Raw genomic sequence first — 26911 nt, forward strand, 5'->3', positions numbered from 1 at the left:
AAGGGTACAAAATATAAAAGCAGTCCAAAGAGATCTCTGTAAACAGAAGTAACCATTCAATAAAATAATATAGCTTAAAACAGGACATTTATTATCCTGGTGAAGCTAAACAGAGTGGATATCAGAGTGGAAACAGACCTCATGGAGCTCAAGGAAAGTTTCAACACCACAAAAAACTAACATTTCACACCTCTATAAAAGTTAGATGCTGGGTGACACAAAGAAGTTTTGCAGGTTTTGTTGTAGTAGACAGAGATTGCCAACTTTCTTCTCTCCCCAGAAACTGACATTTGATGAGAAAAATATAAACTGTTCAATTGGCATTGGTCTAAACTAATCTTTCCATTAAAGTTTAAAAGCAAAGAAAAGATAAAAGCAAAGCAAAATTTCTACCTTGAATGTTTGGCAAAACACCTTTTGAGAAACTTACCTGGAGAAAATAATAGCAAAGATCTCACCCACATCCCACCCACTTGATATGTTGAACTTAAAAGCACCAAGAGCAGTAATGTACTCCACCAGGCTGGCTGCTGACAGTCAGGATAACTGAAGAGGAAAACTTGCCTCTACTATGGTGTCAAAGACCCTGGCAAAGGTTCTAAAAGTTGCTGAGGATTTCTAAGTAGAAATGTTATTCCTTTTAAAAAGAAAATTCCTGGCGAAACATTCAAACAGTATCACCAACCTCTAGAAAGGGCTGGATTTACCACAGGCACAGAGAGAAAGGGAGAGACTAAGGAGGATGCAGCTTCTGTGGCTGTGAGCTGCCAGACAGATGCTGTGGATCATCCACAAGCAGAAGGCAGCAACCCACGATTTCCACCCTGTTACCCACAAACAGCACATGAAAAAGGCTGCTAATAGCTGCAGACTTTTCATCGACTTAATTTAAATAAAGCTTCATTTAAAAAAAAATCACAAACTGTGATCTCAAGCCTGAAAATATGCATGCTTACAACTAAGCAAACAAATGTCTCCATTGAATTCAGCAAAGTAGCTTACATGACTAGCAAAAAATACAGGAATAATTCCTATTCAGCATTACAAAATATAACATGTGTAAACATAGATGTTTATAACGTACAGGAAGTGCAAGTTTAAAGGTATTTTTCATGTATTTTAATTGTATACATTAGCTGAGCAAAACTAATTTTTAAAAAATCTTCTACCATTGTGTAATATGTGTTTTCACACCTCAGAAATTTCTGTTTACTTCTCACATCCAGAAACTGCATCTGTGTCTCCATTTTCCTTTAGGTATCTCTTCTGTCTGCCTGAATGCAGCTGTGTTGCCTTGTGCTTGCCACAGTCTGCAAGCTTTCTAGGGCCTGTATCTGCCTTTCTATTCAGTACTTGAACAGCACCCAACACTGAGAGACTGACACTCAGGAGTCCAATGCTGCCAAATACACTACCATTATTGCTAGCTGGGCATCATCTGTCTATTCAAACTAGCAAAAACAGAGGGGTATGGAGTTTCCCCATGCTCTGTCGTGTGTGTGTGTGTGTGTGTGTGTGTGTGTGTGTGTGTGTGTGTGTGTGTTTGTGCATGTGTGTGTGTGTGTGTTTAGAAGCTCCATCAAATTCCAAGGCACCAGTCAGAAACAAGCATCTGAAGGACAGATGCTGGGGTGGTTTCTTGATCTCACTTAAATCAGCCAATGACATCAACTGGAAAGGTGAGTTCAGAGTATGGGTAGTGAAATAATGCAGAATCTGAGCCTGTAATTGGGTCCCACAGGGCTATCCACAGCCAAGGGACCAATGGTACAATTTGCTGTCTGTGGTACGACTGGTCAAGTTCCTACTCATGCCACAACCAGACGCCCCTTAGGCACAGCAACAGTGCCCTGGCAAACAAGACTGGAATGGAGTACCCAGACCTCCTCCTGGCTGTAACCCACCATACACGGGGAATCCTCTGTCTTCCCTCAAACCTAACGTGTTCTTCCAAAAGTGAGGGCACAGCTCCTCCAGTATCCCTAGCTCTCACAGCCATGATTTGGCCATCTGCCTACACAGCGCAGTCCACTGCACAGGAAATCCCTTGCATAAATATGGTTCATAGGGCAAAATCCTGTGCACTAAAATCCATGGGGGTTGGTTCTGGCTTAAACGGATAAGCATACATATGTGCACTGTACACTTCAGACACTGGGCTCTACGGGGCCACTTTCAGACTTCATCAATCTTCAGCATTCGCCTTTGCTTGTACAACTCCGTATCGGTCAAAGGCATACAGGTCTCAAACATTAAATTCAGTTGTTACAAATTCTAATCCCAACTTAATTTCATATTGAAAAGGAGGAGGAGTGGGCATATGGAGCAGTCCGTAGTCTAGGGAGGGTGGAGAGCGATGAATCTAAAGTCCACATTGGTACAATGTGGTCATTTACAAGTAACAGTGGCATTAGTCCTTTTTAAAGACCCCATTTGTAACAAAGATCTGCTCTCGCACTGTTCAGCTCTTGTGGTGAACAGTGTGAGGATGCAATGCAGGTGGGCCATGTCCTGTGGAATGACACAGACAGCGGCAGGGCGGTGGGGAAAGACCTGTTTCTGACACATGCAAGGGCAGAGACAAATGTCATGTCAGTTTAACTGCAGTGGCAGTTAAACATCATGTTAGTTTTTATATTCACTATTTTGGCATTGTGCATTCACAGTTCTGCAGACTTTTTTAAAAATTGCAGAACAAAATAAGACCAAAAGCATTCAGTGATCTAACAAAAATGACATCTTTTCAATATATATTTATATGTCATGGTTCTTCCTCTTTTATAAACATTACATGTTCTGATTCACTGTATAGAAAACAAAGCTAAATGAGCCAAGATTTTATTTTTAAAGGAAAATGGTGTAGGTCTGTACTAATTACTGTAATTAATTAGTGTCACCTAAACATTAATTATTTATCCTGTAGTAAACTCAGCAATCTACAGTACAATTCCCTTGACATTGTGCTTATCGCAAGAATGCCATAATAAGGCAAGTATGGAAAAATTTCACTTTACATATTTCCCTTATTTCAAAACCTGCTTTCATTAAAGGTGAAAAAGTTTATGTTGAGTTGGTCACTTTTGGGGCTATGTTGCTAGAATTCTGCCAATGATCTGGGAAACAAGTCAGTTGTTATAACTTGATTAAGGAGTTTGGTTGAAAGAAACGCACTGAGAGAAATTCCACCACATCCTAATTTGAGATTGCCATTTTGTTCATGTCTGTGCTGGAGTTTTCCTATACTCACTTATTTTCCTTCCATTTAATTGGATAACTAAGCTAGGAAAAAAATATGGACAGAGCTTGGCAAATAAATTTTAAAAACTGCTGTATCTGAATGTTCCCCCTTTCTTAATGACAGCCAGCTGTCTGCAAACAAATCATTTCTATGAATACATAATGGTGGTTTGAGAACAAACGTCCATTGTTACATATATAGATCTCTTTGGGTTTCATTCTGTGCCACAGAATTCAATGGCAATGAATAAGATTCTGACTGTGCTGTACATTACTAATGTCCAGGAAATTTTTAACACTTTTTTTTCTATTGAAAAGGGTTGATTCATTGAAGCTGACTTGCTCACAAGCCAGGATCATTTCTGAAGAACCACATGACTCAAAAACTCCAGAGGGAAAAGTTCTGAATGTGTTGAAATATTCCATCTTGACATTTTCAAATGAAAATTATTTCAGCTTTCCAGTTCAAACTGGTTTTAGTGTGTAAGTATATAAATATATATATATATATATAAACATACACAAATATCTCAAATTCTCCAGACTGATCAAGCTCAGCTCTCAGCCCTTCCTCATATGCCATGAGCTTCACTTCCCTGATCATATTGGTGACCTGTGCTGTACTCATCCCTGTATGTCAATCTCTTTCTTGTAGTGTACTGTATTACTGTGCATACTTGTAGTGCATTGCATTACGCATAGCACAGAATACTTTCTGAAGTATTCTTCTGCTTGTTAGTGCAAAAGTATGTAGCACAAAAGATTGGCTAAGCCACAATTTACAACAATGGCAACAGAACACATTTAAAGTATATCATTTTCTTAAGTGTAAGGTTTTAGAAAACTTTTTGATTATTTTCTATGACTTGTGCAAGGCTTGGTTATTCTTCGCTATACAAGAAAGACATTTTGTAATTCTGGTCTAAAATTTTCTACAGAACAAATTTTTTTCAAAAATTGGGCATTTTTTGAACATTTACAGTTTTTCCTCAGGGATCTCTCTCTTTTCTGGCAAAAATAAAAATATTGGGGATAGTTATCACTTTTTTGAAGAAAAAAGATTTTGTTCATCAGAAATTGAACATTTTTTCCAATCTTTTTATTTTCTGATGAACAATAAATAGTTAATTACAAGACAGACACTTTTTCAGAAAATATAAAGTTACAAAACCTTTTGGAGGGCTTGATTATATTTTTTTGTTGTTTTATTTCCCCAGCTTTCTTCTTGACTTTATTCTTCTCAGGGGAAAAGGAAGCACATTGAAGACACATACTGCCTAATATTTTTTTCTCCTTACATACATATATGCACATATATGTACATATACATAGACATTTATATACAGTTATGGATTCTTAGCTAAAAAATAATCTATAAAGCTAAGTCACCTTTCCATTTCCTGGGCAAAGTTAGCCCCAATAAAAAAGAATTATACCCCCATGCACAAAAATTACTGGTTTGTACCGGTCTGCTTCTTAGTGAGATCTTTGAAAGAACAAAGATCAGGAAAGAAAGGAACAAAACTTATGTTTTATGAAGTTAACTTTTTACCATTACATAATAAACACAAATACATTAACTGTGGGGTGACAGGAAAGAAGGGAGAAAAGGGTTACATAACCGTTACTGCCACTTGATAGGAAAAGATGGAAGCTTGCTACATAAAATACAAGCATTTTTTTTTTTCCGAAGGTCTTACGGCAATCCTGGCCACATATACAGAAAAACTAATGAACTGGAGTCTGCTCTCCCATGATCACTAGATATCCAAGCGTGGTTAAAAAGCACCATAATAATGAAACTTGTGAGCATGTGTCCTGGAAGGCCATACTTCATACGGGCCCTCATCCTTTCCTGTAGTTTCATCAGCGCAAGCCTGAATCACTCAAGCTTTATTGACACTTCATCTGCCAGGCGCTCCCCATGCATGTGGATCATCTGGTAAACTGCCCAGTTCCTGGCTGCTGGACTCCACACTAAAACACCTCCCTTGTGCCTCTAGGAAAGCTGGCATCAGTTGTTACCATAACAAACTCAATTGTTCTCAGCGGTGCTCCAGCAAATAAAGTCATTAATTATGGTCTCTCTCTCAGCCACTGTTGGCTGGAGCGGCAATCAATGTGAAACCCCTCATTGCCTTCTCTCAGGGAGTGGAGACAGATGCCATAAAAATAAACTGCAGCCTGAGCAGAACCCTGCCAGTAAGACAGCAGCAGGCTGTACCCAGTAACGACCATCACGCTGCTTCAATGTGCATGGCTATATTTATTTGGTCTGCCTCAGCGATGGGGGAAGGTATCCCATTAAGTGATTATTTTTATCTTATAACATCAATTTACTTATACTGATTGGCTTCCTGCCGCCAAATATCAATTAAATTGCAAATGCCTGCTGAAGCTTATTTTCTGTCTTTTTTCCGTTTCTTTTCTGTCTGTCTCTCTTCCCTTCTTTTTCTTAAAAAGAAAAAAAAAACATGTTCTAACATAATTTAATTTATTTCCCTTTCCATATCTCAAAGGAAAATCTATATCTCCTCCTGGAAGGCCATTTGCCCTCTGTTATTGGGAGCTGAGGTATCACAGCATTGAACGATTTGTTTCAACCAACTATCGGCAGCCCATCAGAACTGTTAAAGACCTCTGCCATCTCAATGCAATTCTATCTAGTATTGCCGTTTATAATTTGTTTTTAATAGATGCTAGGAACCATCAGACTCCTAGGTTTCCGTTCATATACATGGTACACCCATCCCCACTCCCTCACACACTTGCTGCCTTCTCACCAACGATGTTAATCAGCTGCTGAAAGAGTTTTCCATCCTGTAGGCAGTGACTGTCATTAACTTGGGCTGCTATTCCCTAACAGAGATGATAGGGTGGCCAAAGCTGCTAAAGGTTATAAGCTGTTTCTATGATAAACAGCTAAACGAGTGGGGTTTGAAAAATGAAAAGCAAGTGGCAGCAGCAAGAATTCCATGAAGGAGCTGTAGGTGGCCTCTCTCTGTTGTGATGAAGATAACACAGGCTGCATTTGTACACACTTAGAGCAGTTTCTCTTTGCCAGGCTTTCTCACTGCAGGAATGCTTATTCTCATTTGAACTGAAAAAGTCTAAACTAAGACATCACAACCACTTTTGCCTATATACCAAAGTAATACTTAATACATCTTTCCGTTGTTGCTTTAACTTTTCAGAACCAGTGACGACTGCTGGCATAAGAGCCCAAAATATCCCACTTCATGAACAAATTAAAACCCCATCATAATTTGCTATTATGGAGCACAAGTCTTGCTTGTTCCTGCAGAAAGAGAGGAAGGAGTTGGGAGACAAAATCATATTAATGGGGTTGGAGGGCTACTAAATGAATGTCAGTGACAAAAATGAGTGGTCTCAGTAGTAAGAGTTCAACAAAAGTAGTAGAATTTGGAAGATGACTGGAAAGATAAAGCAGAGCAGAAGTGTAATTGGCCATACCAGAATAAACAGGCAAACACTAATCAGAGATGAAGAAGTGGTACAGTTTACTGGACACTGTGCAGAATAAAATGTTATCTGTTCTGCATACACTTCTTTCTACTTCTAACAAAGTGCACAGGGTCACCCAAAGAAAAGCAAGGGAAAACAGAAGCCTATTAGAACAGCCCAACAAAATCAGTGATAACCTCTTCGGATACAGAGCAAGCATTTATGCACATAGCACAATCATTCTCCTGTGTTGTATATATAAACATGCTTTGTAAGTGGTGTGGGAGTATACTGCACATAAAAACACACCTACAAAGTGGGGCACAAGTACATACCCACATTCATCTATCTATACGTATTACCCAGCAAAAAAAGATCTGATCAAATCAACCTGAAAAAAAAACAGCAAATGTACTTCGCCTGCCAGGCTACTGTTTCTGTTTTATTTGATGTTTCAGGAAGGGTTGTCATTCTTGCGACCAGGCATGAGGGTGCTCACAAATGCAATTCTAATGAGGAAAATAAAAATTTAATCATAGCTGCCTTAGGCTACAAGTTCCCTGAGGCAAGGCGTGATTCACTGGGATATATTCAGAAGATGATGCTGGTTGGGCAGCAGTGCTGAGTGGGACCCTGAAGTGGTTCTCCAGAAATCTGACACCAAGTCTTGGTTCTTCCACAATAGTTTTGGTAACCTTTAGCAAGACCTTTTAATGCTTTGTGCCTCAGTTTCCCCATTGGTGAAGTGATGACACTATAACTGAACACTCTGTAGTATCATAAAATCTCCTGATAAACCAGATATGATCCATAAAAAATTGCCTCTAATGCATCCACAAAATTTTTGGCATCTTAAAAAAATGCAGGTTGTTTATTCTGAGCTTGTAAGATATCTGGATGAATGTCATGGTCAATTATCTCCACAACAAGCTTTTGGACAAAAACTGTATGATTTTAGTTAAGGCTGGTTTAAAAATCATGGACCCATATGTATGAATAGTGTATTCAGAAATCAAGAGAATGAACTACGGGGAATAGGCCAGTGTGCATATGCATAACTATATCTAAATATAAATATACATGTACACAGTGAATATCTATATTCCATCCACCCATCCATACAGCTATTCCCTATGTAGAAAGATGCTCATAAAAAATACCATGGGTAATAGGAAAGACCTCTGCACCCTTTGGAATGGTGATTATTGACTAGTTCGTTCAGAGTTTGATGGAGATAGCGTGATTGCCTGGAATGCACCTTGTAGGTTTCTAAACAGAAGGCCCCAGAATCAATTTTGTGGTAAATGGTAAGATGTGACTGGCTTACAAACTTAGCATGGACGTCAGGAAACAATTCAAGTGGCACCATTACTTTTCCTTTTAGAAGTCAGAGGTGAAGAAAACCTCCTGGTTGACAGAACCACAGGACAAATGACAGATAAATGATTTTGGCTTGTCTTCGTCTTCAAGGTGACAAATTGGTGCACAGCAGGGGTTGTACCATGGCTGGTGGTGCAAGGCTATGTTGAAGATCACAATTTACAGAGAAAGATTTGTATCTCTCTTCTGAAGTGAGGACTGTGCTGGAAGTTGCACCCAGTGAAATCAGTTTGGCCAGTGATCACAATTTCCATCACTTGCTGAATAACTTGCTTTGTACAGTTACAATCTGCACAGGGCAATTTTCCACCTGTGCCCATTCTGGTGCCCATTCTCCGCCAGGCCTGTCAAACTTTAACTGATTCTTTGCCACTGAAACCAAACCAGCGTCTTTCAAAGTATGCATATGCCCTTCACCTTGCTGAGTGAAACATGGAATCACAGATGAAAAACCTGAAGGAAGGTCCACAGACATATGGGGGCCCAGAATTTTTGTGAGCTGTTATTCCTGGACATAATCATCAGTTAGGTGTTTCTGCATACTGAGTAATGACAGGGGAGCCACTCATGATTATCAGACTTTCAAATTTTCAGCTCACACAGTGGTGAAGTTACACCAAAATTCATACTCCAGAACTAAGCAGCTGACTCAATGGCTCGATTTTCATTCATGGCATTCTAAGAGGGGATGTCTTTTTTATGTTTCAGAAACTTATTTTAGTTACAAAGTGGTTCTGGAAAGATAACCTGGCAAAGGAGGAACAAAACCAGGAGATCCTAGAGGTATACATTGATTTCACTCATCACCACAAACTTACAGGGGGACTGTGGACAAATTTCTTGCCATCCCCACACCCTGACCTTCCTCTCTAAAACAAACTGACCTACTAACACACTGTGGTGAGCTAATTGTGAGGCACCCGAATGCTCTGTAACAAGCATCATACAAGTATGAGAGAAAGAGAATTAATAAATCAGTTACTCAAATTCAACAAACCTACACAATTACAAAAAAAAATTCATTTGAGTCAGGTACACATCTTATTCTGTTACTTCCTTCTTTGACCATCCATTCCAGTCCTTGGTCATTTTTCCCATTGTCAGCCCAGGCTATAGCATGTGAGAACCACTCTTTGTCCTTTCTGATTGGGGCTGGACAAGGGAAGCCGTGCTCCTGCCTTTCATACTGTTTTGTCAAATACTGACATGTCACAGGAGTGGAAGAAAAAGTTACTCCTGTAAAAAATGACACCTTTTGAATCTTTCAGCTTGGAAGAAAATCTGGGTGAGAACAGGGGAGAGAACTGCTGTGATACCAATTCTCTGGGAAGCAGTTAGAAAGCCAAGAAATCAGAGAGGGAAAATACACTACATGACTATTTCTTATTAGTGGACTTATGGAAAAAAAGTCAGGCACTGTCAAGCATGAAATCTTATTGGGACAATAGAGATTAAATTGCCACTTCTGACAGTAATGTTTACAAGGGCATCATGTGACAATGCTGCCCAGCATGAAACCAGAAGACCCGTCTCGCTCCTGTGAATTATAAGAAGAGTCAAAACATCCCATTTGGGGCAGGTATGAATTGTACCACCCAAAATAACCACTTAGGTGTAAAAATCTATTACACTTCCATGAGAGGAAATGCAAAAGAACTTCACTGACATCACTGGAGACTCCTGAGTCTTTTTCAACTGCAGGAACCAAAAAACACTGTCTCTGCCTCAGGCAGAGGATGCTACTTGCAAGTTTGTTTGAGGACTTCCATTTGCTCCTACCTGGGGAAAGGCACAGCACAGGGAATAGAAATGCATCTAAATTCAAGCACACACTTTAAGGTCTTATATTGCACAGTCAAAAAATGAGTATCAAATCTGAAGGATCTGAATTTTTAAAAGCCCTCCACTACAAAACCTGTCTGACTCAAAGGAAACTTCTTTAGGGTTGTCAAACAGCTGCAGCTCACCACACTCTATGACTCTATGGCTTGAAGAGCTTTTAGTTAATATAAACATTCTGATGTCTTCAGCTGAAATTCTCAGCCACTATAATGCCTTCAAAGCAATCCCTTGGGCATGCAAGTATCTCACACCTGCTCTTCCCTTGGGGCCAGGCCTTCTCTCTCCCATGATGCACTGAACAGATAAGAAGAAAATGTATTCTGATCATCAGAAGAAGTGAGGGGGAATGTGGTAAAGCATTGTCACATCAGCTGCTGCAGGGCAATGCAACAGTCCACCAGAAGAAACACTGTCACAGCAGTTATTGCTTCAGCAAGACAAAACTAAATACTATCAGCTGAGGTGGCCACCTCTAAACCAAAATTGTTCTTCCCTATTTCTCTTTACTGCAGCTTTGCATTTTAGGTTGCTTTCCTCACTTTTTTGGCTAAAAGTTGACATGACTTGTGGAAAGCATCTGAAAGAAGCATTCTCCTTCACTGACATCAGCATTTGGCAAATGAACAGTGGCCCTACAGCACTTGATCTCCTCTGTTCATAAACATCCCTAAGTTAAGTCCTACAAGGGACATCTTTTTGCTGGCTCTGTGCCTGTTTGTAAGATATTCAAGTACCATGATGACAGGGCCACAGAAGTTTCTGAACAAACAATGGGATGTTCCTGAGCTGGCAATGCGACGTCTTTATCCAGTCTGTGACAAAGGAAAGCACCAACAGCAGGAGACAGAACCTCCAGATGCTTCTTTACTTCAGTAGCCATATAAATGGCTACGTAGAAAGTGTTTTGTGAACACAAAGTGGACGTGTGATCAGAAGGCCATCAAGTTTCCCTGACATTAGTCACTGACAGATTTCCAATATCCTGACAGCCAACGTAGACATCTCTTTTACCATGTTAAAAATCAGCCGGATCAGTGCCTAGCTGATTCTATCTGCATTTCTTTTCCACACAGGGCTTGGAGGGAAGCACCTCAGCTGAAGACCCTTGATTTCTAACTTCCACCTGTAATGTGGAACTGCAGCAACATCGAAAAATTGTCTCTTGTTATTGTCATAAGCTAAATTGCAGTAAGTACGCTTTAACCAGAAATATATTTCAGCTGATTCTCAGAGGAGATAAAACATGGGAAAACACCACACAAATTTTCTAGATGTCTGCCTGAATTTTCTAGGCCTCTGCCTGGAATCTAAGACATTCTTTTCTTTAAGTCCAACTTCCTTGAATATTCTTTCCATGTCTGAAATCATGGTCAGCTTTATGTAGCATTTATGTAGCCTTTTTACCTTAATGTAGCTGTCCCATAAACAAGACTGTATAAAAACAAGGAAATATGCATGCAGGTAATTCCATTTACATGCCAATCTCCCCAGTGGAAATTAATAAAGAAAGTATAGAAAACAAGGGTCATGTTTCTGAAATTGATTTCAAACAAAAGCTTTTGCAAAATTGCATCAAAGTTATCAGTGAAGTGGGCCTGTGAGAGTACTGGGCTTGCTCTTGTCACTACAGGAGAGCTAGAGTACACACACAGGAAAAAAAGAGCTGTGGCCATCACACAGAGATAAAGATGAAGAAAAGCCTAGATGAATATGAGGTAGGAGAAAGAGTTTGAAATTCATCTTCTTGCAGAAGTTTAGCAAAATACCAGTGCAATACTACATCTATCAGAAGCATATCCATGGCACTGGGGTAGATAGGGATACCATATCTCTGGGTTTTCCCAACAGCATGTTTTTTTTCCATCTGGAAAGTCCACTCAAACCAAAAAAAGACAGATTTGGCCACTTGTCCAGCACAGTCTGCTCAAAGCTACTGCTGATGTAGCTGCTCTGCTTGAGCTGCTGTTTCTCTGAGATGCCAGATAAATAGTCAGTGGACATGCAGAGATTATCTGTGCATCCAGAGGCATAGAGCATTTATAGAGCTTGTAATGCTGAGAGCTGACAGCATGGACATGTGCATCTGCACATGCCGGATGCACTGGAGTCACTGCACATGCAGTGCACAATGTATTTTCCCATATTTCCATCTGAAATTCTGTGGATGAGAAGCCAGAAGCCCTACCCAAGGATTTTGTACTGCAGCATTGGACAGAACTAGTAAAGCACTGTCCTTTGTAAGTACCAGAGGTTTCTTTAAGTTCTGCCATATCCTGGTCACTAAGCCAGGACAAATTTGTAAAGGTACTCCTCATGACTCAGGCACATTTTGACAATATAAACAGCATGTCGATATGAGTCCAATCAAACATACTTGTGTAAACTCAGTATGATCAGCGATTCATGCAATTATTTAAAAACTCACAAGCAAAATACAAAAAATGTGGAAAAACTGCTTCTCTGCCATCATTCAGGATTTTAAGAGTTCATAATTTCAGCGAAGGAAACCATTCCAACTTAAAGATCCCAGTAAGCTTGGACCAGATCTTGCACCAGCTTTGACAGGAGCAAATTTCTGACTTACACGATAATCCTGGAACTAGTTGTTGTGTTTTGTGTAACTGTGGGGACAACATTTAATGTGCTGGATTTTCTTTTGTAACCCATAAGAAAAGCTTCAACGTTCTCATAAGAACAAAGGAAGATTCAGAAACTCATACAGAAAGCCTGACTGAGCCAAGCATCCACACAGGTGGAGTCCCACTTTCAGGAACAAATCTATCCTTGTATGCTGAATCAAAACAGGACAAGATGGTAATGCTGTTAGTATTTCTAAAGCACACAAGCAAAGCCTACTATAGAAATACTTGATAATCAAAGAGTTCCTTCTACCAGTCTTAAATATAGAGGTGCCAAATTATTTAATGCTTTGCTGTTAGACCTTTCCTGTGGTCATGGCTTCTTTGTCTTTCAAAGAGCTGTTTATAATAGGCGTAATCTTTGTAGGTCAGGGTAAATGCATGCTGTCGGGATCACAGTTCCTTGGAATGCCTTTTACATGCTTCAGTTTAAACATTTACTTTAACAAGACAGAAATACTCAGACAGATTCTACTGATGTGTATCTACATGCAGAAAAAGACGGGAGAATGTAATGTTGCCTGCCACTCTCAGCAGCTACCCTCATCTCTTCGCATTCCCATTCTACTGAGGAAAGTGGAAGTTCGTGGCAACAAATAATCGTGAATTCGGCCTGCAGGCAGGATCTTGAGTATGTTCTAAAAGTGTAACTGTTCCTGCCAAAGAGAAGGGTGCCAGCCACCTGCCTTGAAGGCTGCAAAAAGGAAGCATCCCAGACTGTTCTGCTCAGGCCTGGCAGCAGGTGTCACAATTTACCTCCTTATCGTTGGCCCATTCAAAGCAGATTTCATCCAGTTGCCCTGCTCGCAGAGATCAGCCGACCCTGAACTTACTCAGGTGGAACTATACTATCTCACCTGCAGATTTACACCAGCTAGTGCAAAATCAGCCAGCTACTCCCCTACAGTCCCACTTTACTGTGCGCCTGAAAGCAGTCTGTAGTATCTTTCCCTGCTTACCTTTCTTTGTGGGTCTAAAACACTGAAACTCCTTCTCCAGACACCTACCGACACAGGAGATTTTGCAAACACAGAGCTCTCCTCAGTCAGCACCAAGTTGTTTTTAAAGCTCGATGGCTTGTGCTGAATAATGATGTGGGAAGCCCCTTTTTCAAGATGGCACAGCATCTGCTGTTTTAAATTCATATTTTTAATTTGGCTTCATGGTAGGAAATCCCTCGGTCTGCCCCTTCCTTTCCCCATGCAGTCTACAGGAGGAATATTCGCTCCTTTTTCCCGTTCCTTCTTTTTGGGTAGCAGCTGGGGTTATTAGCTATTAGCTGAATGCTCGGCATGTGTGCATGTGAGTGTACGTATGAGACTCCCATTCTTTTCAGTCTGTCTGGAACATGGGGGGAAATGGCTCTGAATAGGTGCCTCTCAGAGGCCCAATGGAAACCACCACTCTCTGAGATCAAAGTCTCAGCCCCAGAACAGAGAGCAGCAGTGCTGCCTGCCACCAGGTCATTCTTTCAACAGCAGTAGCTATTCATCAGCAGATCACACCCTGTCACTGCTTGTGTCAAGCCACCACCATTCTCTGCAGTCATTTGGTGGAGGGGGGGAGGGGATTAGAGAGGAAGAGGAAAAATTCATTATCCGTTAATGAGCTCTTCACAGTCCCTGATCCCTGAGGCAAACAGAGCTCCATTCATAAAAGCTCTCAGTGGCTGGCTGAGGGGACCAACACAAATGCAGCCATTTCAGGGCCTGTGCACCATCTTAGTTGAGGCTGTCCCTGACCTTTGTTTTTGGCTTTAGTTTTGAGCAGTTGTGAATAACAGACAGCAGGAGAAGGACAGAAGGAAAGAGAGGGAGAAGCACACAGGTCTGAGGACAGATGAGGACAGTAACAAACATAGACATGTCAGTTGTTGTTACTGTCACTACAACATGCAGGGCTAGCTACTGCACCAATATGAGCGAAGAAGCCAGCCCCTGCTCCCCCTGCTTACTCCTGGGAGGGGACAAGTAGAGAGGCAGAACCAAGCTGAAAGAGACGGTGGCATATTCTGGCCTACTCAGAGCTACTCATCAGCAATACAGCTGCACCTGTGAGTCTTGCCAGGAAAGACAGAGCTACATGTCCAGAATATGGAGGGGCATCAGCCAAGCCTTCCACTCTCCCCTCATGTCCCATGATGCTGTCATGCCTCACAAGCACTGTGGGAAGGTTCTGAGTCAGAATTTGCCTGAGAAACATCTCAGGAATACATGTGCATGTCAGGAATCGATCTGGGTGATTCAGAGAGAGGGATTCTTCCATGTAAGTCAGTTGTAACCTGAATCTGCTGTGTCTGGCATGGTGGGGGTCCCTCATGTTTTCATTAAGACCTAATGTAAAGCGTTGCTAAGACTGTTACCACAGGGCATACAGCTCATAAAAGCAGTGGTGTAAATCTTTTTAGTGTGGCCTCATCTTAATGAAGATGGTTATGCCCTGATTAACACCATTTCCTCTAGACACCCAAGATGCTGGCCTGTGTGGCATGTCGCACAGTGATGACCAGCAATGACTCAGAGACCAGAACATCAGGAAACGTGTTACCAGCAAATATTCCCACAGTTCCTGGCAGAGGCAGTGCCATGAGGCTGATGGCTCTGATCACCTCACAAGATGTAAGGAGGCAGTCTGCCCCCCATGCTCATCTAGCACTATGCAGGTGTGTTGATCAGCCATTGGAAATGTATGGAAGTAGGTTTGCAAGTCAGAAAACAGAGCCAAAGTTTCACTGCAACAGCCATCCCTATGAGAGCTGGTGGGAATGTCCTGAAGCTGTATCCATTTCAGCAAGTTCAAAAGACATCATATAAGTTTCACAATATATAAATGTAAAAGAACAAACAAAACTCCTGACCACAGCCCTGCTCTTATGAGAAATTATATCCACAGAATCAGGAAAGAAGTGTCTTAATCCCCTTTCCTTCTACATCCAAAAAAGATAAAAAATAAAGAGGAGATGATTTATTCAATGAAGAGTGATTGCCATCAGAACTGCATCATGCAACCTCCTGCCCCTTGTGCTCACTGAAACACATTCTCCAAACATAGAGACACAAGTGTATTCACTGCCCAAAAAGGGAAAACAGCAAAAAGAACTGAATAGCCAAACTTCTGGGTGAAAAGCATGTTGTTCTGCAGGCCCAGCTTCTTCCTGTAGACATTTTATCCTTTCTGGCAGTCCCTGGTATCAGAGGGCAGCAGCAGCTTTTTATCTTCTGCATTGCCCTGTGAACCAGACTGGTGAGGAAATAGTCCTTTGTCCCTGAAGAACAAGCCTTCATGGCTGATTCACTGACGTGCTCAAGATACTCTACAGTAGCTGTACACATAGTTTAAGTGGTTAGTAAAACCCAGTTTATGACTATGTCACATCTCCAGAAGAGCTCACAACATGCAGAGAATTGTTATGTATCCCACCCAAGCAAGGGGGAGATTAGTGTTCCTTCTCTACCCAGCAGGCATCAGCATGAAGCTACTGATGGCGCTGGAATTACATCAGTGTGGGAATGGTGTAACAGAATGGAAAATCAAGCCCATCAAGGTAATTACAGGGAAAGGAATAACTTATTCTAGCAATTTAGCTTCCATAGTTTCAATTAAATAAAAAAAATACCAAATTCCACCAAGCAATACACTGTATTGGTTACAGCAGAGATGAAGTCACCACTGCAATGTTTCCAGCAAAATCGAAATCAAACTGTATTTAAAAGGATATTTCAGTGTCTGTGTAGTTAGGGAAAATCACTTCTTTCAGGGAGCTAATAAAGTGATGGAACAAATTGCTCAACATCCTTTGCAATACTGGAAAAAGATTCTGCATGCAAGGACAATTTGAATCAGCAGGAGAAATTTAAATCTCTACCTGCTGACCCTGCAAAATTGTATTCCCTTCAAAGGCTTCATCTCATTATAGTCACTGGAATTATTCCCAAGAGTAAAGACAACTCATGTGAGCAAGCATTTGCTGAAGTGAGGCTAGAAATTATTTAAGAAAATTCCAGCACTGCCCTCGGATTCTGGAGGGAGCTCCTTTCTCTTTAACCTCTTCAGAGACTTGTTTAAGTCCACCTCTATCACCTGATCACCTGGACTCTGAAGAGTTTGATTTCTAACTTTTTTAATGTATTTTTCCACCACTTTTTCCAGATATTGTTAACTCTGTAAGTTTGGGTCTGTCTGGGCATACATACATGCTCTAGACAAACAAAATTTATCTGCAATAAAATATTCTTAAAATGTATTTTTAGTTCCACTCTATAAACACATTCCTGTCTATGTATATATCTTTTCTCCATCTGTCACGTACTTTCTGCCAGGCCCTATGGTTAAGTACTTTGATATCACACAGTTTGAGTTTCTATTGGTAAGGGATTTTTTTTCTCTCTAAAACCTCCTGCTTATTTTCCTCACAGTTTTTCTATTTATAACTGTCTCACTCGTGGTTTAGGTCCCCAAAGGCTTCATTCCTTTGTGAATTATTTGCAGTAGAGAACACACAAGGAAATATGGAGATGACAATATTGATCTTGGCCATGTATTGTCAGGTTCAGATTCTTAGCTGGTGTAAAAGGAGTTACAGGGATTTCTGTCAAGAGTGGACCTATCCCATTGTTAATTTCTTCATTAAACTCAATCACCTGCTCACTGCAGTCTGTATTTTCCTGCTGCTAATGCCCTGGAGTGTGAATAAATTATACAAACAAGTCTGTGGGCTCCTTCACCTCTTGTACTTCCGTTCCAGAAGCTCTTCCAGCAAGTAGTACTCCCTGGCAGTGGTGTGACAGTCACTCAGTAAATTCTTCCCTGATAGGGTGTTCGAACCTGCAAGTGTCTCAACCTATTTAGGACAATTCAAGGACTAAGTCTAGACTGGGAGATGATCCCAATGCACTGACCAAGGGGTGAAAGGGCTTCTACACCAGAACAGTATTTCGGCCAGATTAGTCCCTGTTTCTGATTGATACTCATGCTCCTGACAGACTCTGATTTCAGAGAACACTTGGAAACCCAACTTTCCAACCTCTGCCAGCACTGGCAGCAACAAAGAGTGAGAGAGGGACACAAGTGTAGCCGGAAGAATCCCACATTTCAGCCCTCACATAAAGAAAAATAGAGATCTTCAGTTGCCAGGGAAACTAAAATAAGATCTGATTTGTATTTATAAAGGGTTGAAAAGCCGTGGCCCAAAAGGGGAGTTTACATGGTAAAGATTAACCTTTTGTGACTGTCTTTTTTTTTTTTTTCCTCACCACACTCCCACCCCGGCCTTGCTGGTATATTCCTTGCCTAGGTCTTGGGCACCCCATGGCTCTTCTCCTCTGTTCTTCCCCAGCTCCAGCTCTGCCCCTCCTCCTTTGCCTGCTCTGAGCTCAGCCCACTCTTCCACATCAGTGCTCCCTTTGTCTCCTTCGACTCCCACCTCCAGACTGGTTGCCCTGTGGCTTAAGCAGTCTCTCCCCTCTGCTCCTCAGGCACCCTCTCATACCCCCACACCATGTCTCCTGTAGCTGGCTCTCCAGGTCTCGCCTCCAAAGCCCTCCACCCACCTCCGCCCATCCCCTACCTCCTCCGGAAAGGATGAGCAAGGGGAAAGAATGGGGAGAGAGAGAGGCAGGCTACCTGTACCATATCATACCTCTCCCCAGCCCTGCCCAGGCTGTTTGCTTCCAAACTGGAGACTCTAATCTCTATTTGCCATTGCACTTAGCCCGTTCCTCCATCTTTCATCAGCTCTGACCATTCTGCTTGTCTTGCCCAGGGCTGAATTACGCAGACTTAGGGAGAAGCTAATGACACTAAGTTATGTAAAGCAACACCTTTTATGTGGTCCTGCCTGTACAGCTTAGAGAGGTTTTACTCTTTTACAATGGGAGGCCATGTCTTGTTCAGGTGCTGCAAGTATTCTCGGTCCTATATAAATCCACTAGATAAGCAATTCACACCAGCCAAGGTTTCAACACACGGTCACATTGGCCACGTGATTGAAATGATGGTCAAGAAGATGGGAGCTTTGTGCTAGCAAGAAGGTTGGAGTACATGGGCAGGAAAAAAGGATAATATGATTGGCAGGGCAAAAGTAGGCAGATTTTTATCTCCATTGCAAGAAGACACGGTAGCAGGATGGCACTGGAAACAATTCAGCTGATACATAAATACAGTGCTGATCACTAGGGCAGACTTCAGCTGTGGATGGAGCTGTGGATGCTATATCTGATCAAACTCAGCACAGCTAGATACCAGCTGTGGGTCTGGCCCTGAGCATTTAAAGTGAAACTAAACCAAAGGTGAAAATACTTTATGGACTTTCCCAATAATCTCACAGAGTAGGGTTAAAAGAGCCCTGGGAGTCAGATGGGACCTGAGCTGCAAGACATGATGACAGAAGCCCCTGGCAGTATGGAGACACGGTAGTACTCTTTTTCAGGTCTGCTGCCTTCTGTTGTGCAGCCTCCAGGACATTTACATCCATAGCCCTGCAAGTCTCTACCTACCTCTGACAGTAGCTAGCCTGTTGTTTCTGTCTCACAGGGAAAACATTGTTCATAGGCATAGTATGAATGAAAGACATCTGTCTGTATTATTCAGAGCCTTATTCAGGCTTACTTCTGCTTCTTCTGACTTTTCCTAGGCTCTCCGCCTAGCTCATATTCCCCCTCAATGGGTCACTGACAGATTGAGCTTGTGCACTCTCTTTGCAGCATGTGCTCTTACTATCTATACCTGTCAGTGCAAAGCAATTCGACTGCCATTTTCAAATGTAGGTGTCCCCAGTGAGCCACTGCAGTGCTGGCACCTAAAGAAAAGCCTGCAGCTCAGCAGACTGTATGGAGAGGTTCTGTTTGAACACCTGAAGAGCTGCCTAACCTGAGACATCCCTGCTTGAAAATGTTCTGACCATAGCATTGCACTTCACAGGTTCTTTTCACTGCCATTAGCATCTTTGCCACTCTTGGCAGCTTATCCTTTCAAACAGAAGACCATGACCCAAATGCTTTTAAACATCATAAGTCCATGTTAGAGGAAACACATTTTCCAAGGAGTTCAACTCAGAAAAAAAAGCACAGACATCTACATCATCACACTAGATGCTGACAGCAATATAGGGTTATGATTGGTGAGAATGGAAACAAAACTTGTATGAGTGAAGGTCTCCTGCTATGCTGGTTTCAATTGCGAAAACACCTCCACCACTGAAAAGACTGTATACCAGTGAATTTGAAATATGCTCAATGCAGCTATACTGTGAGGGTATTTAAATCTGCCAGATCTGTTCTGCAGCAAAAGGAGGTGTGTGGATAACAGACACATATATCCTGCACAGTGCTTTGTTGAGAATGTCTTGCTAGATCCTGTTGCCCTCCTTCTGACTGCATTTGCTATATAGTGGTCAGAGCCAGGCAAACAATCTGCAGTAATCCATTCATCGTGGCATGCAGCTTTTTTTCTAGCTAGCTACAGCTACACAAGGAGACAAAACGGGCTGACTGATAAAGCACCATGTGCACCTCTGTAGCTAAACTCTCCTACCCTCTGAAACAGCATGACTGCACTCAAGCTGAGCAGAGGGAGTGATGTCCAGGTTGTGCTAACCTCTGTGTTAGTACCTCAGGCAGATACTGACTGAGACAATGCCAGTTTGCATAGGCAAAAGTGATGACAGAAACAGTGCCAACCACAACAGGATGGGCAAGCCAATGTTTGTTCCTGTGCATCAGCGCTGTCTAGTTTAACAGCATACATGTGGCATTGATAACCCAGCAGACGTCCTGGGATTATCCAGTGAGTAATGTATGCAAACAGATTTCAGCCTGGCTTGGCTGTTGCTTGTGTTCTCAAACTGCCCCTACAAACCACTGGCATCACAGATTTCTGCTTGAGCTAAATACATCCTGGAGATAGGTGGAGAACAGTGGTAGTGACTTTGGCTCATGCCACTCAAGTGATTCCACTCTCACTGAACTTAGCAAAAGTGTGGAACAGGATTGGTCCCTGGATATGTGTACTATTCCAGCACCTGTTTACAAATCCCAAGAGTCACTTCTTTCTGCAAGAGTACAAGAATTGAGTCTCCTTCTTCCCAACCCCAGGCCACCCAAGATAGCCATTCTCTCTGATGGCTGGACCAGAGACCTCTTGAGCTAAAAATGACCATGGCAGAGATAAAACTGTCATGTATAGATAGAATTATGTACAGATGGATCAACCCAAGTCGGCTATGGATTGGCAAGGAGAGGCATTTGTAGCACCCATGCTCAGGGCTTCACCATTAAGCTTGTTCTTACTGCACCTGGAATCACCAGTTAGCAAGCTTCTCTCACCACCAGAGAGGTGAATTAGTTTATAATAGGTGCTAGAAGTTAAGGTGCTAGTTTATTATAGGTGCTAGAAATAGCTTGCCTCTTGCAGAGTGCAAGGCTTCCAGAGAAGTGGGAGGCCTGGGCTTTGTAATGGGTTTGCAGGAGAGCTACTGCTCTCATGGTGAAAACATCGCCTCACAAGACCATCTCAGATCAGAGCTGCTTCCTGTGTCCACTCCAGCAAGTGCAGTTCTGTGAATTCCTGTCAGCTGGGACAGGGAGAACAGGCCAGGAAAGTCACTCTGTTAGGCTTAACCACTTTTCACTGTCTCTTCTGTATCAGCACAGCTTTGCAGTGTGCTCACTGGATAGAAACCAGGGCTACAGGAGATAGGGGGTTAAAGGAAGAAGGAAGGGTGTGCTCTGCCTTCCTCTGTTTTGGCTGAGAGGAGAGCAGCAGCTGGAGCAGTTGTGCTCCTTGGGCTTTCAGAGCCATTGTCAAACTGAAGAGAAGAGGTGGAGGTCTCTGGTTGCCAAGCCCTCCTTCCCCATCCTCTCTCTCTGGATCCTCAGAGCCACCCTCATAGCACTAGCATTCCAACAAGCTCATGTATCTAACACAATCTCTGGCTTGGCCTGTTGCACACCTGCCTGAGGACAAAGATCCACTTCCTCTCACTACTCTCGTTAGCCCTAGTCTGCTTCTTAAAAGAACTTACCCTGCAGCATCTCACATGGACAGAAATGTGTCAAGAACATCTGGGATTAATGAACCACCTTAAATTGATCTATTTTAATGACAGTTTGTAAACATTTGTGGGAACATGTAAACTGAAAACCGCATCTTTAACAATGCTATCCCACATTTTCCAGAAAATCCAAAGATTATCCAAAGATTATTAATCTTATTTCAGAAAGCTTTGTCTTTCAGAAAGCGGGTGCTCAGCACTTCCTGAAAATCCAGCGCCTTTGAGATGTCCCGTTGCAAGACAATCACCAGCCACATGACTAGCTGTAAGTAGTTCAATAAAATTAGTTCTTTCACTAGTGGCAGCTGTAAATACTTGTTGCAGAATTCAGCGCAGTATGAACTGGGGTCTCACACTGCCCACCAGCATGCCCATCCATGACTTTCCTAAAAGGAATCCAGTTCATTAGAAAGCAGTTAAATAGAATCATTCTGTACATCTCCCCAACCCATATGCTGCTTTACAGCTTTTTCCTAAACTCTGGGACCAGCTGAATTTAAAGCCACATGACTCAAAGAATGGAATCTGAAAGCAAAACAGCAAGATTGCTGCCCAGCAGCATCTGCATCTTTAAGCTCAGATTGTTGATTTTTGATTGCATCTCTCTGTCTAGTTACAGAGCAGTCCACTTCTTGTGTCAGTCTCCAGTAGTATGTCCTTTAAGTGTGAAAGCAACTGATCCCCCACGAAGGCACATCTGCTCCAAGTCCATATTACAACAGGGAAAAAAAAATGACACCTTCAGCTATATAAACCAATAAAGACTGCCTGATTTGGTTTGCCCCTGTTGCTACCAGGCAAGCTCCCCGCTGGGTTAAAGACTTGTGGCATCTGCTAAGAAAATGTCAGGAGTGAGGGGAACAAAACCAGGTAATGAATCACACTGAGTACTTGATGCAGCTAGAAACATTAAAGGCAGACTCCCCAGCTCAGGAAGTCAGAATCACCAGACAGCTAACTGTTACACAGTAAATGGTTCTAGCTATCTGTGAGACATACAAAGTTACAGAGGCGGACATGCACCTCTCAACAGCTACTGAGAAATACAGACATGGCAAAGAAAATAAGAATGCTAAGGAGGTATTATCGAGATCTTAGAGCTGAGAAATGGTAAAGTTAACTCTGCCCCCTTGTGCATCTGCATTATGATACAATCCATAATTAAAAGATGACATCCCTCTCTTCTTCACATTGTAGACTAGCATGTGATCCATCCCCTCATCATTTGCAGTGCAGTCTCAGGACACCTCCATGCACACTTTGTGCCTAGCTGTGCCAAGAAAACTTTTGCTGACTAGGATGAGGAGGGGTGATAAAGACTCTCTGGGATCCCCTTCAAACAAGACAAAGACATTCTGCTGCATTGAAACATCTGGTTAGGCACAAATGCTCTCCCTCACACACCTCTCCAAATCCGCAGCTCTGAGCCTATAATAAACTGGTCTGCTGAAGACAGCAGAATTGTTCATCTTATGAGCTCAAAAATCGTGACTCAAATGGCCAAAATGATGAGGGTTGTTTTATAAATCATGTGATTTCTTCTAATAATGAATTAGCAAAGGTTGGGGAGTTTTATCTTTCCAAGGAAACATTTAAATCTTTTCCCTACAGCTGAAGGAGTTTCTTGTTGTTTCTTGCTTAAATCAGAGCTATAATCACATGCATCCAAGCACTGGTGCTTTAGGGCAATACTGTGTTAAAGTAATGTAATTTGCAACACAGACTTTCTCTCTCCTGCCATAGCTGATCAAATATAAAATTTCTACTATACCTGTTTTAATACATATGTTTATCTATGTACGTATAGCCTTAATTTGGAAAAAGAACAAATATGCACAACTTTTTACCCTGATTTCAGTAAACCAAGGATTATGCTGTGAATCGAACCAGGCATTTGCACACATGCATGTAAGGGCACTTGACTTCTGTTTGTTGAGCTTGGAAGCTACATTCCTTGCTCATTTTTACCCTGGCTTCCTGAGAAGCTAAATTTATGCCACTAAGCTTTCTGTCCATCTGCCTGCATGTCTGTTCTTCCCTCCATCCATCCATGTGCTTGTTTGCTTATCCTGTTCTGCTTACCTTCATTATAACATTGAAACCCACATTTAGAGGACTAGAACTCTCATAAACATCAACCTCTTATGAGTTTCATAAAAAACAGTAGTCCAGCTGATAAGAAGGATCTCTGTTCTGTCTGGCTAGATGGCTGCCCATCAGCACACAAATGCCACCAGGCCAGTTAGCATGGAGGCACCACACATGCAGCACAGAAGCTGCCTCTCTCTCAGTCAGCAATCAAGGGAAATAAGAGGGGACAGGGCACTGACAATACAGTGAGGCTGAAGGAGCCTGGCCTCACAAAGGCTGTGGGGTGCAATAGCTGGCATTATTGGGAAGTGGGAGGAGAAAGGGAAGGAGAAAGTATAGGGACTGGGCACACAAGTCTGCCAGAACTTCTGGCTTCCTAGATCTCACTAACTGTGTTGGCTGCAGAACAGCTTGTCTGGGCTCATACTGGCACTCCTGAATTTTTTAAAGTCAATCTCATTTTCATCAAGTTCCTCCAAAGCCAATGAGTGAGCTGCAGGCCACAGGGAAAACAATCCCTTCTCCTCTCCTTGAGAATCTCTGAATAGCCAGACCAGGAGAGGTTTTTCCTCTGAATTTCTTTCTCTTTTCTCTCTGGAGCCACTTCTTTCCTCAGGGTAGAGGTCTCTACCTTTTCACAGAAGCACACAGAGTATCCCTGCATGCATGTGGCTGATAGAGTACCTTCCATGCCTGGAGCACCAATGACCCCTGGAGCACCTACGAACTTCTCCGCAACAGCCTGGTACAGATGACCAGAGATATGCAAAAGCAAAATGCAGGAGTTTGTTCTTCTGAAGAGCAGGATGACAACAAATCAGGAAAGTGCAAAAGCCTCAAATCCACAAATGTTGCCGCTGGTCAGTCAGTGAAGTCCCATCCACATGACTGCTGCAAACAACTGGTGGTAGAATCACACCTAACCCTCTTGCATCCTTTCTGTTACAACAGATAGGGTGAGTGGGGTAGTCTGCCAGCTCAGATGGTCTTGGCCTTAACTTCTCTCTGTAATTAGTTACCTCCCATTAAAATAAAGCTCTGATTTAGATTTAAAGCATTTTTATAAAACACCAAAGCAGAATTTCTCCTCTTTTTCTTTCTACCTTATTTTGAAGGCCCTTCTTTCTAAAGCAGTGTTTTCATCAGAAAAATGCCCAGGATACAGGATGAAACAGAACTATTAACCCTGCAACAGACTGGAGGAAGGCAGGCAATATTCGAACCAAAACAAAATCCACTAGTTTTCATTCTAGTCTAGTCTGATGAAAGTCCTCTGGAGGCCAGTGGGACCTAATGAAATGCAGCATCACAGACACTACTACTGTAAATCTGTCTCTCTGCAAATTGTGACACCTCCCTTTCATTTTATGATATCAGGTGGCCACAGAGTCAAGATAATAATAATTCTTCCCCTTTTCACTGTTAGAAGGAAAATGTTCCCTCAGTCAGGAGGAGGGGCTGATTTATTAAAAATTGTGATACCTCCGAAGTGCTTTCTAATATATTAATACCAGCATATGCTACTGGGAGGGTAACTGGGAAAAAACTCCAGTGTAGCTGATGGAGATGGAAGGGCCTGCAAAGACTGTTGGCTGCTCCTTCATGTCACCATGCACCCAACACCTACTTTGATTGCAGTAGCCATGCAAAGATGCCAGTCTGCCTATACATGAATCATCATATCACACGTGCAAATCATGTTACTGCTTGCCTCAACCAACCTCAAAGGCCAGACAAAGCTGGAACAAATGACACACCAGAACAGAGGACCCCTTTTCTCAGCCCTGCCCAGCTTCTTCTCGGTGTGTGTTGCCCCATCTCCTTCAAGAGCAAACAATTTCAATTACCTTCATCTCTCTTGCGTTTGTTGCTCTCTGTGCCAGGGGATGTAATTCCCAGAATCCCACTGATGGAGTAGGAAGAGCCCGCAGAGTCAGTGCTCACTGAGGACACCTGGGTCACAGACCCTGTGGAGGCTGTAATTGGAAGCAAAGAAGTCAGTGTGCACAAAAATATGAAAGTCAATGGGCACATAAGTTTCCTATTGCTTCGGTGTGATCAAGGCAGCCTGGGGCTCTATTAGCTACCATGTGCCCATCTGGCTCAGAAAGCTATCCACTACCAAGCTAAACAGAGGTGCTGCATTTCTCTGGGCTCTGGGGTGGTAGGAGTGGCAGCAGTCCTCTGCACCTTGAGATTATGGCCTGTGGAAGGCAGGAGTAGAGCAGTAGCTGGCCCCCATCCCCATAACTGAATTGCTTTTTACAAGGTGCCTCACAGACGCAGACATGTGTATTGCTCTTTGCTCTCATGAGAGCCTGCGGTGCAAAACTCCAGAGTGGTGTAGAAGCCCTGGCGCATACAGGACAGGCAATTCCTTTCCTTTAGAAGCTCAGGCTGAGACCACTGGTCAGTTGTCACTGGAAGGAAAAGCTAAGGGAGCCTTTTGTATCAAACTCCTCATGCCAGACCAGGTAGAAAGCAACAGGACAGTGCTAAGAAGTGACAACAGAGTGCTAAATAGGAAAGTTTCAACTACTGTTGTGCCAGAGGTACCTTTGGAAGATAGATTCCTAAGGCCAGCTGATGCTGTCTGTCTACCAGTTCAAATCATTAATGAAGTGGAAGGAGCTGGATTTGGAGCACAGTAATGCACAGAGATGAGACCTTACAAAAAGGACATCTAAGTAAGATGGTGGGGAATGCTTTCAGCCTGCTGTCACAGAAACCACATAGCAGTGAAGCGGCATTTACTTGCTATGCTTGATTTGCTGCCCAAGCCACAAGTCTCTAGTCAGTGAAAATCTTTTTGAACAGCAAGGGTTACACAGAGACCTACGCAAGGCCAGCTGTGGACGACATGTGGCTGAAAGGCCATAAAGCTTCCCAAACTGTGAATTAAATCTGTTTTGCTTTGGCAGAGCCCTCAGGAAGGGTGCTGGCTTCAGTGGCTGAAGGAGGTCATTATTCATAGTTCATAGAAGTCCGGAGATGCTGTGGAAGTTCTGTATTTCCAAGAAGCTCTGAGCCTGTACACACAGAGGACGTGTGTGGCCCAGGGCTGAAGGGGGAGCACCAGCATCCACCTCCATCTACTCACAGGCTAAGCCTGAGCTGGCAGGTTGCCGCTTCACAGGAGCTAATCACAGAAGACAACTTGCTTGCCTCCAGAGCATGGGAGGATTCGGTGCCAGGATCACACCAAAGG

The 26911-nt window shown here is 42.5% G+C and overlaps 1 protein-coding gene across 2 annotated transcripts in view; it reads right to left on the reverse strand.

Annotated features, from left to right (window-relative positions):
• Positions 1-26911, reverse strand: part of PAX5 (paired box 5) — a 175433-nt gene that overhangs the window by 125548 nt on the left and 22974 nt on the right. For both annotated transcript variants that reach the window (XM_026099391.2, XM_026099390.2), the window contains exon 5: positions 25551-25679. In XM_026099391.2, coding sequence (XP_025955176.1) covers positions 25551-25679 — 129 coding nt within the window. The remainder of the gene's footprint in view (positions 1-25550; positions 25680-26911) is intronic.

The sequence above is a fragment of the Dromaius novaehollandiae genome, chromosome Z, assembly GCF_036370855.1.
Source record: "Dromaius novaehollandiae isolate bDroNov1 chromosome Z, bDroNov1.hap1, whole genome shotgun sequence".
Classification (NCBI taxonomy): domain Eukaryota; kingdom Metazoa; phylum Chordata; class Aves; order Casuariiformes; family Dromaiidae; genus Dromaius; species Dromaius novaehollandiae.